This window comes from Amia ocellicauda, chromosome 9 (genome assembly GCF_036373705.1).
Source record: "Amia ocellicauda isolate fAmiCal2 chromosome 9, fAmiCal2.hap1, whole genome shotgun sequence".
Taxonomy (NCBI): domain Eukaryota; kingdom Metazoa; phylum Chordata; class Actinopteri; order Amiiformes; family Amiidae; genus Amia; species Amia ocellicauda.
Window position 1 is genome coordinate 41260707 of NC_089858.1, and position 16190 is coordinate 41276896.

The window sequence follows — 16190 nt, forward strand, 5'->3', positions numbered from 1 at the left end:
TGTTAAAGGACATGGTGCACAGCTGTGAGAAACTGTTCCATGTTCAACAGGGGAGTATGATATTTGACAGCATCTTCCCAATGGTTCCCTTTGTATGTGTACTACATTTACACTGCTCCATTTTCATGTATTGTATTTTTAAGAACAATATAGCAGTATTTTGTGTAATAAATTACTTTAATTTGTGTTAAACTTTGAGAGGCTAGTTTGCTTGGTACAGACATGATCTCAAATGCAATTGGATGGATTGACAACAGGAACCCTTCCCTTTGTCCATCACAATATTGTATAGCATGTAAGGAGCATGTTAAATGGAAAAATGCAGAGATTTATGAAGGGGGTATAACTGGAGGGGGACCGGCTGGAGTTTGCAGGCACAAAGAGACTTAGACTGCAGTTAGTGTTTAGCAGTTAACGTATAGGAATGCACTCTTTTATAGTGAAAGCATGGTTTTAATGGCCTAATTACAGACCTTGAGTGTCTTTCAGAAGCAAGAAATGCTCCTTGCTCCCTTCTAATTTTTGCACAAATCTTCACAGTTAACTCACAAAATGTATAGTTTTATACCATTACAGAGATAGTTTACGGACTGGGCAGACTGCATACAAGACTGAAAAGCAAAGATATTTGGTTGGGTTAATGACTGGGAATGTAGGCCAAAGCCATGTTTGTTGAACAATCTCACTTGCTACCCCCTGATGTATTATTCAGATTATTGCTTCTTTATATATTTTAGTTACAAGGCTTTCATTGCAGGCAGGTTTGGAAAAGCCTTTGGAAAAGAGTTCTGCTGTATTATGCAATGCATTGCTTAATCCTAAAATCAAGTTTCACTTTAAATCATGCATTTTTGTTTAACTCATTGTGTACAGATATTAAATCAGTTGCTGTAGTACCACTTGAAGTTTGTGTTTTTAAATGTATTATAGCTCTTCTAAAAAGAAAATTACATACCCTCAAAGTTTATTTTGTATTCTTTTGTATTATTATTATTTATCTTCTTCAAATAGATTTCATGAATATAGTATGTTGGCTCTAACCTTCATGTTTTTTTTACATTGCCTTATCCATACGTCTTATATAAAACGCTGAAGACGTAGAAATGATGGTATTGTCTCGCACAATAGGTTTATGGTGTATTCTTCCTATGGCGTGTGTGAATTCCACATTATACCATGCATCGGTGCTGATTATTGCATCTATCGTCCTTAATCTAACATGTTAAGTTGGTGGGGGGATCTGATAAACAGCAAACATTGACACACACACAAAAAAGGAGATCTACTCATTCTGACCTCGCAAACAACAATGGGTACTATATGTTTTCGTAAGTGAAACTTGTGAGCTGCTACTAATTGCCGCGATTTTTTAATTAACAGTCGAGAAAGCTGAACATCCTGTTAAAAGCCTGTCCGCCGAGTGGATGTGGATTCTACGTCGCAAAACAAAAGATGACTCCTGTTAAGTCAATGCTAGCTTGTCCATTGACACTGGCTGCCACATTAGCAAATGGTGTGAGCCAGATACCCTTTAACGAGGCAGAGCCGACAATGAAGTGTATTGCGGGGGAGAGAGTTTATTTCGCACCTCTTTGCAACTAAGACCCTATAGATCCAATACATGTACAGAAGTGCCTCTATTCGATGTATTATTAATAATGTTATCGTTACTCGTATATAGTGATAGAACATCGCGTTTACGGAATTGCGTCTCACCGGTTCTAGAGTTTTTTAATGTCAACGACCTCCGTTTCCTAACAATATTACGTTGCTACAACGTTGTGGGATCCTTGTGTTAGCTGGGTTGAAAGCACCGGCTCGGGGCTTAGGTGGGTTTGTTAAGCCGCGGTTCATTAGCCCCCCTACAGTAGCCAGAAACCATCTCTGATAAAGCTGCGCTGCTTTTCCCAGGTGACACCAGTTAGTTCCCAGTTGCCCACCCACCCACTGGACCCCCCGTTTCCCTATGCAGGGGAGGGCCTCGCCGCCTCTCATTTTTCACCTTCGCTCCACAGCGAGTGACCGAGCCGCGCAGGACACGGAGAGCCTCTTTAATTTGGATCCATCTGCGGACGCGCTGACAGTACGGATCCAGAGCCGGCCGGTGGATGTGGAGCGCTTTCTATTCCCATCACTATCTAATTGCGTTCACTCGGCTTTTCCAAAATACTCGTTATTAACTGCGGGCTGGACAACTTGATTTCTATATAAGACCTAAGATAATGGCATTTCACGGCTCGCCAGGCAGCAAATGTGAATTGGAAGTGAATAATCAGCCAATCTATTTCGGCTTCGCTCTCGTATTGACATGGGATTAACATGTAGTCTCGGTCTCTGATGCTGTCACCGAAGTTTGTTCAATGCGTGGACTTGAGGAGGAAAGGAAGAAGGAAGCCTGAATTTTAATAACTGCGATTATCTATTTTGATGGATTTAGATTGATCCCGGTAACGGACGGGTGAGGGTGAAATTGGGAAATTCTCGAAAGGACATTTTTAAAGACCATTCTGCTGGATTAACACCTTTCCGAGATTTTGGAACAAACATTTGCAGTTTCTGAAAAAAAAAACTTTTCTTTTGGATGAACCTAAAGGATCACCAACAATGCAGGCAATAAACCAACGCTCAATTTACATGTACGAAACCCCAATATTCCTCTTTTGTATTCAAACAGTCGTAGATTGAAATTGTTAATTGTTCTTATTATTTTTTTTTAATCCACAGGTCATTTCACTTTCTAGTCTTGTGGTGTCATGCTCAGGTATGATTTGTTCTTCCTTATTCTCTGAAATGTTCACATGAACTGTAGGACGCTGACATGTATGCTTGTATGTGAACTCAGGTGTCTAATTGACCACTCATGTAGAATTAATAGTTTTAAACATCTTTGGAAACTACATTTGAATTGATTTAAGTGGCCCTAATTGTTTTTATTCACAGTGCCAATATTTGTTCTTGATAAAAGCAAGCCTATTAAAGCATCTCTTTGCAAAGTTACTTTTAAAAGCTTGAAAGCCCCCTATCCTAATGTAAAGGCTTCTATATCTATACCATGTTCATTGCTCTATTGGGTTATTCAAGTGGATTCACTTACACATGCTAATTCTGGCCAATCAGTCATTTAGCGCAATAGAAGAAAAAAAAATGTGATTTTATTTTTCCCTTTGCAAAAAACAAAAGGGGGAGTATCACCCGTCTCCTAATTTTAACCAGTATGTGAGGGAGCAGGGCGCTGCGACGGACCAGCTCAGCCGGAGACAGGTCCGCGTCTACCAGCTGTACAGCCGGACCAGCGGCAAACACGTCCAGATCCAGGGCAAGAAGATCAGCGCCACCGCCGAGGACGGCAACTCGTTCGGTAAGAGGGTTGACCCCAATTCACTTTGACAGGCTACGGGAAATACATGACTTCTTCTCCAGTCTGCTAAAGGTGCTTATGGCCAACTATCCGTCTATTTAATGAAGGAAATAACCCGAGAGCGTTTAATTTAAGGAACGTTTTACGATCAATTTAACCTGTGACAAGGTAATCTCTTCCTAGTTACAAATATGAAACCACCTTCTAACAACTTGTATATTCCAGGTGCATGCGTCAGTTCACTTGTGATTGAAATGTAATGTATTGTTTTCTGTTGCCCATGTAGGTACAGTTTTATAATCCCCATTAATTACTGTATTAATTGAAGGTGTTTTAGTCATAACCTGTACTTGGACAACAGGCTTAAACCTACTGGTTAGTATAATCATTTGAGAGAGTGTTTACCTGGGAAGGCCTTTCGAGAAATAAAAATCCCTACCTGGTAGCAAATTCCCTTCTTCTTATTAATATACGGAAATGGACAGGTATTGAATGTATGGTCTTTCTTGCCATTAAACTTAAAGAAAAGGTGTACCCTTAATGAGGACCAGGTAAAACTAATGAACCCCCTCCATCCAACAAAACTCTATACCTATGACTTTGATTTCTCCTATCCCTGAATCACTTAGAGATGTAACCAGAAGGCTTATGTTAAGCGGAGTCATTTAAATCATGGGACAATAAAGTGTAATGTGTTGTTGTTGATGTCATTCTAGCTAACAACAGGTTCCTTGTGCTTGGTTTGCTCCTTGGCAGTTTTTACAAGCTGGCCAATATCCCACAGATTATATGTTTTGAGTCTTAGCATATTTGTATACATGTAAAAATGATTATAAACAGAGAGCAGCTTTTACCCTATTATTATTTTACATTTTTGGGGGCAATAGGGAATAGATCCCACAGTTTCATGTTTCATTAAGCGGTTTTCTCAGAAAATATTTGTTTCAATACCTTTATGTGAAGACCAGACTTCTATTTCTAGTCCTAAGGGCAGCTATTTTCATGTAATCTTTTTTTTTTTTAGGAGCTGGAAGTAATCCTTTGGGTTGTCTGTTAATCCAATCTAGACCAAAGAGAAGCAGTTCATTGAACATATTCTGTAAAATGTTGCTCCTAGAAACCAGAAAATATCCTTGTTATCCTCTTTTGAGTTATTTTTCTCAGGGAGAAATGTTTGTTTATTATTACCCATTATAACTCCACCCAAAAAAAAGAAAAAGCCTATATCCTTTCACAATAATGGTTTCATTGGCACAATTTGCTAGCAGGGCATGGTGCTTGTGAACACTGAAATGGATCAAGCAAACTGTATGCTAATACAAGGGCTGTTTTCTCTGAGACATCCTTAAAGTTACCGCATTCTGAATGCTTTGTATAGATCTGATCATATTGGTCTGGAGAACTACGCTGAGGAGCATCACTAGGTAGACAATGTCTGTATAAAGACCAGGTTTTACTTCATGCTTGATCCGCAATTGTGAAAGTGAGGAGGTAGCAGTGCAGAACCTCTGCTCGCTCATCCAGTCAGTGCTGGTCAATAGGTAGCTTTGCCAAAGCGGAAGCTTAATGATACTACTTGTTTAAGTGGAATCCTCTAGTCAGAGGATCATAACTGATTTGAAACTGATTGTATCTTGTTTAAAGCCACACAACAGGGAGAGATACCTTTTCAGTTTAGTATTCTTCAAGGGGCCAGTTGCATACAATATGTAATGTACTGAATAACTTAAATACAGCAGCTATGTCCTTAAGTACCATATGGCATAACGGCAGCACTGTGGAGTAGTGGTAAGAGCTCTGGACTAAATGACACAAATAATAAAAAATAATATGGACTTGAATGTGTTGTGTGTGACACTCCTTAAATTTAAGGCACACTGGGAACATTTTAGACACAAACTCTTATAGTTTTTGACTTTACAGCATACTGTAATCATTTTGCTAGTATGTGGCATCTATGATGGCAGAGCTCAGTACAGAGTGAGATTTCTCCTCTGCACAGGGTGGCACAGGAATATTGGCAGCTGGAACCAGGCCAAATAATGACACACAGTTGCTTCCAATGAGAGCTAAACTGCCCATGTTCATGCTAAGGTCGGCACTTTTTTGGGTTGCTCTGGGTTCAAGGCCAATTCTTGGAAAGAGAGCTCTTTTTTCCCTCTGCTTTGTTGGATCACAATTGCATGTGTACAGGACTCCTTTTTAAAAAGCTATGTAGATTGTCTTTTAAGTTGATGTTTCATGCAGTGGTTTTAAAAGGATTCTGCAGACATTTCCGAAAACATAGCTGTAATTTGCTTCATTAACACTACAGTTTACAGAGTCAGTGTTCACCGTGACAATTTGCCAATAAAGCTGTTAGAAAAGTGTTAGAAATTTGAGTCAGCAGTAAGACTATATAGACTGATGTGGAGGGGACAACACAAAGTGTAGCTTTTCATGGAAAGCAGGGCATGTTGTACATGTTATAATAGTTTCTCTTCAGTTGGATTTTGATGTTGTGCAATGTCTTACTGGTGCAGCACGGCTATTTGTGGAGACGGACACTTTTGGCAGTCGAGTGAGGATTAAAGGAGCAGAGAGTGGACACTTCCTGTGCATGAACCGGAAAGGAAAGCTCATTGGAAAGGTTAGTTTTTTTGTGTTTTCATTCTCTCTGTCTATTACCTATAGTGTAACATGATGAAAGTGTTTTGGGAACCAACCAGATTACAGATAACCCATATATTATGGAATTTGCGGTTATTATTATTACGACGCCAATTATGATAATGATCTCTTCCTGATGTCTTTCGTTCCTGTTACTGAGGGGAAATCACCCTGACACCTTTGTATAAGCAATATAATTGCTCAACAAGATGTTCAAAGAATGCAAGAGGTATTTATTTTGGTCACTTGTTTTTTGTTTTACAATTCCAATTTTCTGCCAAGCACAATGCGTCTTTACAAATAAGCTAAAACTTGTGCCCTATAGGGACTGATGCTTATAATAAAACTTGTGCATACACATTTGATCTGCATCAATGATCAATCATTACCAAGAAGACTAAATTTGTGAATTGTTACCTGGTTGCTTTCACTTGATTTTTTTTTTTTTATACAGTATAGTTAAAGACCCAATAGTGCCTAATTATTTTAATTATTCAAATTCTGATGTATGTAAAAGAAGGTCCACTGCTTTGACTGTTAAGACTATTTGGGGAAATGCTTTTCTTAAAATACTTGAAGTATTTTAGAGTGGGGAAAAAATAGTGATGCATAATGCTCTAAGTCACTTTGGTATGTTTCACTTTGTAAAATAAAATCTGAGCTCCAAGAAGCAATCGGCCTTCAGTGATAATTTGTGTTGTTACTTTAGTGATCGTTATTTACTTACTTATAATACGTTACTTCTCACCAGTGAATAACAACCCATGCAGTACAGCCATATTATTTTAAGGATGATTCCCTCTTTATTTTATTTGTATGACCTAGAGTGTACCTCCCTGAGAACAAAGCCCCATTTTAAAGGGCAGTGCTGGAAAAAAGAAATTGGTCGACTGCAAATAACAGTGGAAACCGTGAAAAGTGGTATTGCGTCTTCAGCACCAAAAAAAACATAACCGAGGGAATAAAGCTTAAAGCTGCTCTCTGGGACTCAGCCTGGGTAGATTGTGTGGTTGGTGTGTAAGAGCAGTACAAAAGTAAAACAGTGCGCCAGGGCTTGTGAGGAAAATATGTGTCTTCATACTGTTTTCTGCTGGTGGTCAAAAGTCATCCTTTTATTTCCTGCAGGGAAGTGGAAAAGATGGAATCAATGTTTTCTGCTAACCATAAAAACAAAAACCAAGGAGGAACCTTACTGTAATGGATTTCAACACACACACAAACACTTAAAAGGTCATTGTAGAGTAAGGGAATTATAAGTCCTTGTGAAGTTTAATTTTTGTATTTAATGCACTGTAAAATACTTCAAAAATATTGAGTAATAATATAAGAAACTGTGACCTCTCTGGTTTCCATGAACTAGGGATTACAAGAGGATTTGAAAAGGTACTGACACAGTCAACTGAAATACAACAATGAAATGAAAGCCAGAAGAAAGGGAGGGGGGTGGTGAATAGGTGTGTTTAGGAATGAAAAGAGGAAGTGCTTCTTGTACAAATGGTAGTGGGGGGGGGGGGTGGGCCACACTCTTGCCATATCTTTGAAACTGAATCGGAGTTGCATACATTCTAGATTATTCTGAGATTAAATGCCTATTACAAACCACTTATTTTTAAAATCTAAATTGAAAGAAAATTAATATTTCACTAAGGGTAAATGAGATATGAAAAGCAAACCTATAGATTGCAATGTCAGTTAAAATAAGTACAGCATATATAATTAGATTTCTTGTGGCAAAGTGTGCAGTGGTCAGGTTTATGCCTGAAAATATTAATCTCCCCACTCCAGTAAAAAAAAAAAACTGCAATAAAAGTGATATAGAATGAAGCATCCACCACATCAACTATTGACTCATTGTATATATATATAAAAATGGTGTGTGTGTCCGTGTTCTTCAGCAAAATTTCTGTGGCTTAATTGACACTTCAAGGACTTGGACTGAAAATCCCATCAAGCTTATCTGATGGAATTCACAGCTCTGTAATTCTGGGTTTCAAATGCAGTTCAGCACTGCTCAAAGGAGGACTATCTGTTTTTCCGTGTAATTTTAATTTGTATTTTTTTTCTTGAAAAATCATCCTAATATAGGTCACATTAAGATGGTATTTCTTGGTAGATGGTTAGGGATCGAACAGTCTTAACCCTTTACCAGCCAGCTTCACCAATTTTTTATTTGTATCAGTCTTTAAAATTATGAAAGCCACATCATCTTGCTTGACTGAGCTGAAATGATTATATACTGCAAAATACACAAGAGGGATTGTTGAGTTGATTATCTTAATATAAAATATTTATTCATTTTCTCCTTTTGTTTAGTTAAAGAATTCTTCTAAAGAGGGTAATGGCCTTCATTTAAAAAGCAGACGGTCGCATAATTAAGTGTGATCGGCTTGTCAAACTCGACTGGCTCCCTGCTGTTTAAGATTACCTTCATATGATTACAGTTAATGATGGTTGTGCTTTCTGTGCAAATAGAAGTCTTGAAACCCAGCACACTGCCTTTGTATTGCCTGGGGTTACAATTTGTCTTGTACTCACAGCAGTTGCATGGTGAATGTTGGAAGCCTGGGGTCATTTTTGTGTGAAAGAGCGATGCAACTAATCAGTCAAACACTTTAAATTTCTCTTGGTCTGGCCTGGGCTTTGTATCCTCACTATGATGTATTTTAAAGGTACTCCATTTTAGCTTTACTTTAACAGTTAACAGTCTTTATTGTCCCTGTCCCCCACCTGAGTGGCAGAGAAGGTGTCATGCTTGGCGAAGTGTCCAGGTTGCATCAGAATTCACAACCCGGCAGATTTTATAGATATTTTGAAATCACCATTTGTAGGCATACTGTGAAGGTGGAAGATGGGCATATGCTCGGGGTTGTGTGGTGGTGTGGGAAGTGGATTTTACAGGCAACCCAGATAAATCAACAAACTTTAAAATTAATTATAATATATAATAATACCCTCTGCCATGTGACTCTTGCAATATCATCCTGCATTGTATGTTAATAGCAAAAACTATGATCAAATGATTCAGCAACAATAGGCCAAAATAGCATTTTTTTTTGTTCAGGTGTGTAGAGTTTTCTTTTTAAGTTCTAGAGGTTTTGTTTTGTATTGACCATCTCGAGGTCACTGGCATGAGTGTCCAGTTATGGACAGCATGCTTCAGAGGATGTCAAAGGTAGGCTCATTTTGTCATGTTGTACTTCCATAAATGTCAACAAAAAAGTGCTATATATTAATTGATTGAACATTAACTTCCCTTTGTGTTTTACATTAACGCCCCCCCCACCACCAGTCTTCTTAAATCTGACACACTGCAATATTGTACGGATGTTTTGAATGTTTTGCTGCAAACAGAATTGAATTGAAATTTGGGAGAGATTTGGTTTACGGGAGCTGTCCAAGAGATGGGGGTCAATTGCATGCAAGATACAGGAGAGTTGACAGTTGTGTGTGTCTTCCATTCTAGCCCAGCGGGAGAAGCAAGGACTGCATCTTCACTGAGATCGTGCTGGAGAACAACTACACAGCCTTCCAGAACGCCAAGTACGAGGGCTGGTACGTGGCATTCTCCAGGAAAGGCCGACCCATAAAGGCCTCAAAGACTCGGGAGAACCAGAGGGAGGTCCATTTTATCAAGAGGCTCCATAAGGGTCCGCCGCCTTTCCCTAACCTTGACCGAGAAAACACCTTTGAGTTCATCAGCTTCCCACCTACGAGACGTGCCAAACGCAACAGGAAGACGAGAACTTCCCCCTAACGCAGAGCTGTGTGTAAATAGGACTGGTCTGATTTTTCATATTTTTAAAAATAAAAGAGAAGGTAAAGATTTTATTTTTATATTAATACTTTTAAATGCCAACGTGTTTTTTTTCTTTTTTATATGTAATATTGTCTCTTTGTACATAAAGTAAGAGGGTAATGAAATGAATGTATATATTTAATATTGCTGTTTGTCTTAGCGTTTGCCTTGGAGGGATTATTGATGGTGGGGAGTGGGAGAGGAAGATGCACCAATAAAAAATCCTTATTCAATTCTTGTCTCATCACTTTTCGCAAGGAGGTGAATGAAGTGCACTGTGTGGCCAGCTGCCATTTCTAAGTGGAGGCTAACCACTGACCTGGTTTGAGAATCTCTTGCCCATCAAAGAAATTCATTGTTTTTGTTTTGTCAATGAAATCTACGTTAATGTAACTCGCTTTACCGTGCAGGTTTATTGAGGAGAAAGGAAATGTTGCTTGGAAGAAACACCAGGAGAGCTTAAACTGCTAGATTATTTATGGCCCAACCTGCATGCTTATGTAGATCCTAATATACAGTGAGGGAAAAAAGTATTTGATCCCCTGCTGATTTTGTACGTTTGCCCACTGACAAAGAAATGATCAGTCTATAATTTTAATGGTAGGTGTATTTTAACAGTGAGAGAAAGAATAACAACTAAAAAATCCAGAAAAACGCATTTCAAAAAAGTTATAAATTGATTTGCATGTTAATGAGGGAAATAAGTATTTGATCCCCTATCAATCAGCAAGATTTCTGGCTCCCAGGTGTCTTTTATACAGGTAACGAGCTGAGATTAGGAGCACTCTCTTAAAGGGAGTGTTCCTAATCTCAGCTTGTTACATGTATAAAAGACACCTGTCCACAGAAGCAATCAATCAATCAGATTCCAAACTCTCCACCATGGCCAAGACCAAAGAGCTGTCCAAGGATGTCAGGGACAAGATTGTAGACCTACACAAGGCTGGAATGGGCTACAAGACCATCGCCAAGCAGCTTGGTGAGAAGGTGACAACAGTTGGTGCGATTATTCACAAATGGAAGAAACACAAAATAACTGTCAGTCTCTCTCGGTCTGGGGCTCCATGCAAGATCTCACCTCGTGGAGTTTCAATGATCATGAGAACGGTGAGGAATCAGCCCAGAACTACACGGGAGGATCTTGTTAATGATCTCAAGGCAGCTGGGACCATAGTCACCAAGAAAACAATTGGTAACACACTACGCCGTGTAGGACTGAAATCCTTCAGCGCCCACAAGGTCCCCCTGCTCAAGAAAGCACATGTTCATTGGCAAACTTCAGACAGGCCTGTACATCTGAATGATTCAGAGGAGAACTGGGTGAAAGTGGTCTCAGATGAGACCAAAATCAAGCTCTTTGGCATCAACTCAACTCGCTGTGTTTGGAGGAGGAGAAATGACCCCAAAAACACCATCCACACCGTCAAACATGGAGGTGGAAACATTATGCTTTGGGGGTGTTTTTCTGCTAAGGGGACAGGACAACTGCACCGCATCAAAGGGACGATGGACGGGGCCATGTACCGTCAAATCTTGGGTGAGAACCTCCTTCCCTCAGCCAGGGCATTGAAAATGGGTCGTGGATGGGTAATCCAGCATGACAATGACCCAAAACACACAGCCAAGGCAACAAAGCAGTGGCTCAAGAAGAAGCACATTAAGGTCCTGGATTGGCCTAGCCAGTGTCCAGACCTTAATCCAATAGAAAATCTGTGGAGAGGAGCTGAAGGTTCGAGTTGCCAAACGTCAGCCTCGAAACCGTAATGACTTGGAGAGGATCTGCAAAGAGGAGTGGGACAAAATCCCTCCTGAGATGTGTGCAAACCTGGTGGCCAACTACAAGAAACGTCTGACCTCTGTGATTGCCAACAAGGGTTTTGCCACCAAGTACTAAGTCGAAGGGGTCAAATACTGATTTCCCTCATTAACATGCAAATCAATGTATAACTTTTTTGAAATGCTTTTTTCAGGATTGTTTTGTTGTTATTCTGTCTCTCACTGCTAAAATACACCTACCATTCAAATTATAGACTGATCATTTCTTTGTCAGTAGGCAAACGTACAAAATCAGCAGGGGATCAAATACTTTTTTCCCTCACTTGTAGTAGTTATTTTTGTTGTTGTTGTTTTTTTTGTTTTTGTTTAATTACAGGTAAAATACACAGGGAACAGGTCAAAGGTATATAGTAAAGGGTTTTGTTTTTGTGGGGGAAGTAGTAGACTGTGAAGTATTTAATATCCAAAACTAAATTGACCTTTGACTATGAATTTAGTAGTTAAAAACAATTTGCATTAAGGAAAAAAATGAAAGGGGTGCTTCATTACTGTACTTGTATCACAACATCTAGGTATTGAGGCTTTGTGTAATGTTTATACACTGAAAAGTACCTGTACCTTCTTCAAGTAGAAACGTTTCCCTTATTCTTCAGAAGGCACTCTAGCTTCCATGGCGGTGATCCAACCTGAACACAACTCTCCTGTAAAAAGTGAAAAACACATATGTTTTGCTCAAGTGTGGTGTTTAAGCTGCTTTGGCATGCCATATCCTAAAGAACTGCTCTCTTCCCATAGTGCTGGATTTGGCATGTGGTGCAAATTGAGTGTACTGGGGGGGGCAGGGGAATTGGGGGGAATTCTGTGATGTCGATTTCATGTTCATTACTGGGAAGTGAGGAAAATGCCACAGAATAATGACTCAAAATCATCTGGAAATGTAGAGGTTTACTTTGCACTTCTTGAAATGAGGTAGGAAGCTGATCATTGCATTACTTACTTGACTTAACTTTTGCCCATTGCTTTTTGGAGAGAAGCCCTTCTATTTAACCAATTAGTGGGGGGCGTTGATTATGTTAAGACTCAAAACATGATCAAATGTATTAGACCTGTGTATTGAACACCTCTCATATACAGCTTGAGATCTATTGTGTAGGAAAGACCCCTGTTATCTCCATTATCTCCCAGCTGTGAAGAGTGATTGTGTGGGAAACCAGTGAAGACTAATTCTGACTGTTAATCTATATCAATATCATCCCTTCTTCCCAAACTGAAAATGCTATTGGCATTAGTTTAAAATGTCCCATGTTAAGACCCATGTCTTATGTTTAATTCGATATACTCCAAAAATAATGTAGTAGTAGTTTTATTTTACATTCTATTCTTCTAATTGTCAAACCAGACCGCTAACTTTCACACATAAGGACTTTGCAGGCGACGCTATAACTTTAATACAGGTTCATATTTAATTGTAAGTGTACTGAACACCAGTGCTCAGGTTAACATCAAAGAATGCAACACTAGTTCAAACTGAACATTTCCAGAAACGCTGGGGAAACCGTGCAGGTTTGAGAAATGAATCCACCTCCTGCGTTTCTTTTTTTTGAATGGTGGGGACTCCGTGGGTATTCTTGCACCTGTGGGAAAACCTAGCACCTTTAAATCAATCACCTTATGGGCCAGTTAATGCGCCTGTTAAAAATCGCGTTTTGTTCTTTTCTCTCTCTCTCATTCGTGTCTCCGAGGTGTGGAAATGGCTGGAAGAAAGCCTTTTGAACACTGCTGATCTCACTGATTGAGTCAAAGTGTCAAAGTCATTAAGAGGAATTTGTCGTGCTTAGAACAAATTTGTTTTGTGCGCCTCCCCCCTCCTCCGACCCCCTCCCTGCAGAGTAAATGTTTCCTTTTGAGTCAGCCAGAGCGGGCTCGCAGCGGCCTGATGCAGAGATGTTTGCAGAAGCAAATTAGGATTAAGTTACAAAGCCACTTCTGTCAAGGTATATAAAAGCACAAAAAAAAAAAAAAAAAGAACCCCGAAATCAAACTCGAGCACACGTATACTGCACTGGAATATAATGTATCTGGTGATACGCAGTATATACGGTTTAGTGTTAAATCGATACTTTCAATCTAATTATTAAAGCGGTCAAATGTACGTTTTACAAATTTCGCGTCTAAACCACAAAACAAGAAATCTATGTTTCTCTAATTAAATTATGCTGACATACAATTGACGAGCTCTTAGAGAGAACATTTAGATTCAGTATATTTCTTAAGATCAAACATTTAAAAATGGTTTAATAGACTTGCTACTGTAATAACTGTCAATGAAAATGCATTAGAATGTGATGTAGAATGTTTTACTTTGCATCAGATTTGTGGAAATGTAACTGCATTCGTGTTGATGTAGGCCTAATTAGACCTTTCTATTGTTTATCTGTTTAGCATGTAATAGATACCCCCCCACCCTCAATTGCTTTTTTTATATTGTTTTATTGTTTTTTTTTTTTTTTGAAGTATCAGGGTTTAAGGAATTTTAAACTCTCAACATGGAAAAGCTGCTATATTGCAACACCACGCACAACAGAATTTGAACTGGTTTCTATATTTATACTGCTTAATTACTTACCCGTGGTATGTGAATATCGATGCAGGTGCAGTGAATGAGAACTGAAATCACTGTTAAATCGGTTGTCACTGAATTGAATGTACATTAATGTACAATATTCTAGGTTATTAAAAATGTATTTATTATAGTACCTTTCACTGAGGTGTCTCAAAGTGCTTTACAAGTTAAAAACAATGGATGTTTTGCATTTGTATTAAAATAAATTATTGAAGAAAACTATAAAATACATTAGAGAACCAAATGAAGTAGAGAATACAAATATTTTCTGTGCAATTTTAAAATGATCAGTTATATCTATTAAACTGTAACATACACACATATGATGTATACATACATCAAGTTTAAAACTTTCCCTAAGCTATTTGTCGACTGCATTTGCTATAAAATGGTTCCACCGGTTTTGTGGAATACATTTTAAACTAGTGAATATTTTAGTTAATTTATATATATACTATAGTTTTTATTTTATTTTGCTTTAAATGTACCTATTCCAATATTTCTAATTTATTACCTAGTTTTATAGCAGTAAACACTGAAATGGTTTAATTTAACTAACCGGCTTCAATGAAGGGTTTAAGTGACCAACATCTACACTAATTTGTATACTTAGACCACTTTCAAAATAATTTTCAACCTTTAGAAGTTTTCATATTTCAATGGTGGCACTGCTTTGGTTGAAATTTTATATTTTGGCCTGAAGGCATGTCAAACTGCAATCTCCAAGGAAAAGGTGAACTCAAATTTCTCATGCAGAATGCCTTTCACACATTGAAAATATACTTTAAGCTGGGGATCTGTAACACCTTGGAAACGTGTGGTTCATCTATACTTGCCCAAAGATAACACAGGATCCCAAACACACACAGGGCCCTGAGTGTGTCTCTGTGCAAATGTGGCGCATCCATGTCGGCTACAATTATCATGGCATTAAAAATAACACAGCCTGCAAAGAGAGCCAGCTGGTTCTGCAACAGTATCCCCCTTTACACTTATAGACCATTGCACAGGAGGACACAAACACTTTATTTACAATTTCAATTTACCTTTTTCCCATAAGGCAGTTGGGACCAAGACACTTTGAAAAAGCTACTCTGATTATAAATTCCCAACACCACACACAACAAACCTGAACAATGAGAAGAAAAATCTCACCTGGCCCAGCTGATCCATTTTATTCCTTTGTCAGGATTCCAATCTGAATTGTACTCAAAGTGATGACTGCCCCCACACTGGTCTGGTGGCTGACCAGTTTAGACCTGGGCATAAAAGTACGTAGGCATCTGGTCCACTTAACAGGCATTGCCAAGCAGAGAATTTAAGAGGCGCAAGATAGTTATGCTGTCAGTATGTGTGTGACTGTAACTAGTGTTTATAGCCATTGCGCTAATTAACCAATGCATACCAGACATGAAATTTGGGAAGTGTTGCACCAATGAGACACTGGGATATTTAAAGGTTAGTCTTAAATTCGTATTTCAAATAATCTTTTTTTACTTTTACAATTTAATTCTGTGTAATTGATGTTACCGCAGAATTGATCAGAAGTAAGTCTTTAGAACAGTCTCCTTCAAGAGTGTGACGCACCTGTGTCTTGAAATTATTTTATTTTATATTTTTTTATTATTGCTCACCTGTATAGATTCTGCTTGTTTTCCATAGGCATGGTTGTAAGTGAGACAGTGCCACCTAGTGTTCATATGGTGGAATCTTTGAAAATCAAAATGGGTGGTAGACAAGGTAAGAAACTGCTTGGATAACTAAAATGTATGGGGACAAATTATTCATAACTGCATGTGGAAGAACAGTTAACCTGCAATCATATTACAAACTTCACCTTTTTTTCTCTCAAGGTTTTTGTTTCTTTCCATATCTTTTGAAATTTCTACATTGACTTGAACACCCCTTGCTCGTCCCATAATTTCCAATCACGTTTTTGGCAGTGCTCTCCTGACCCACCCCATCCTTTTAATTTTCATTAAAACACA

At 38.6% G+C, this 16190-nt stretch overlaps 1 protein-coding gene across 2 annotated transcripts; it reads left to right on the forward strand.

Annotated features, from left to right (window-relative positions):
• Positions 1-1740: 1740 nt before the first annotated feature.
• Positions 1741-10036, forward strand: fgf17 (fibroblast growth factor 17). Of its 2 annotated transcripts, none has more exons than XM_066714491.1 (5): positions 1741-2636; positions 2725-2761; positions 3181-3358; positions 5881-5987; positions 9471-10036. In XM_066714491.1, the coding sequence occupies exons 1-5, from the start codon at positions 2605-2607 to the stop codon at positions 9759-9761; spliced, it is 645 nt and encodes a 214-aa protein (XP_066570588.1). In that variant the 5' UTR covers positions 1741-2604; the 3' UTR covers positions 9762-10036. The 2 variants fall into 2 exon arrangements, with proteins under 2 accessions (XP_066570588.1, XP_066570589.1); XM_066714492.1 differs by having other exon boundaries at positions 1742-2636; positions 3214-3358.
• Positions 10037-16190: the final 6154 nt, after the last annotated feature.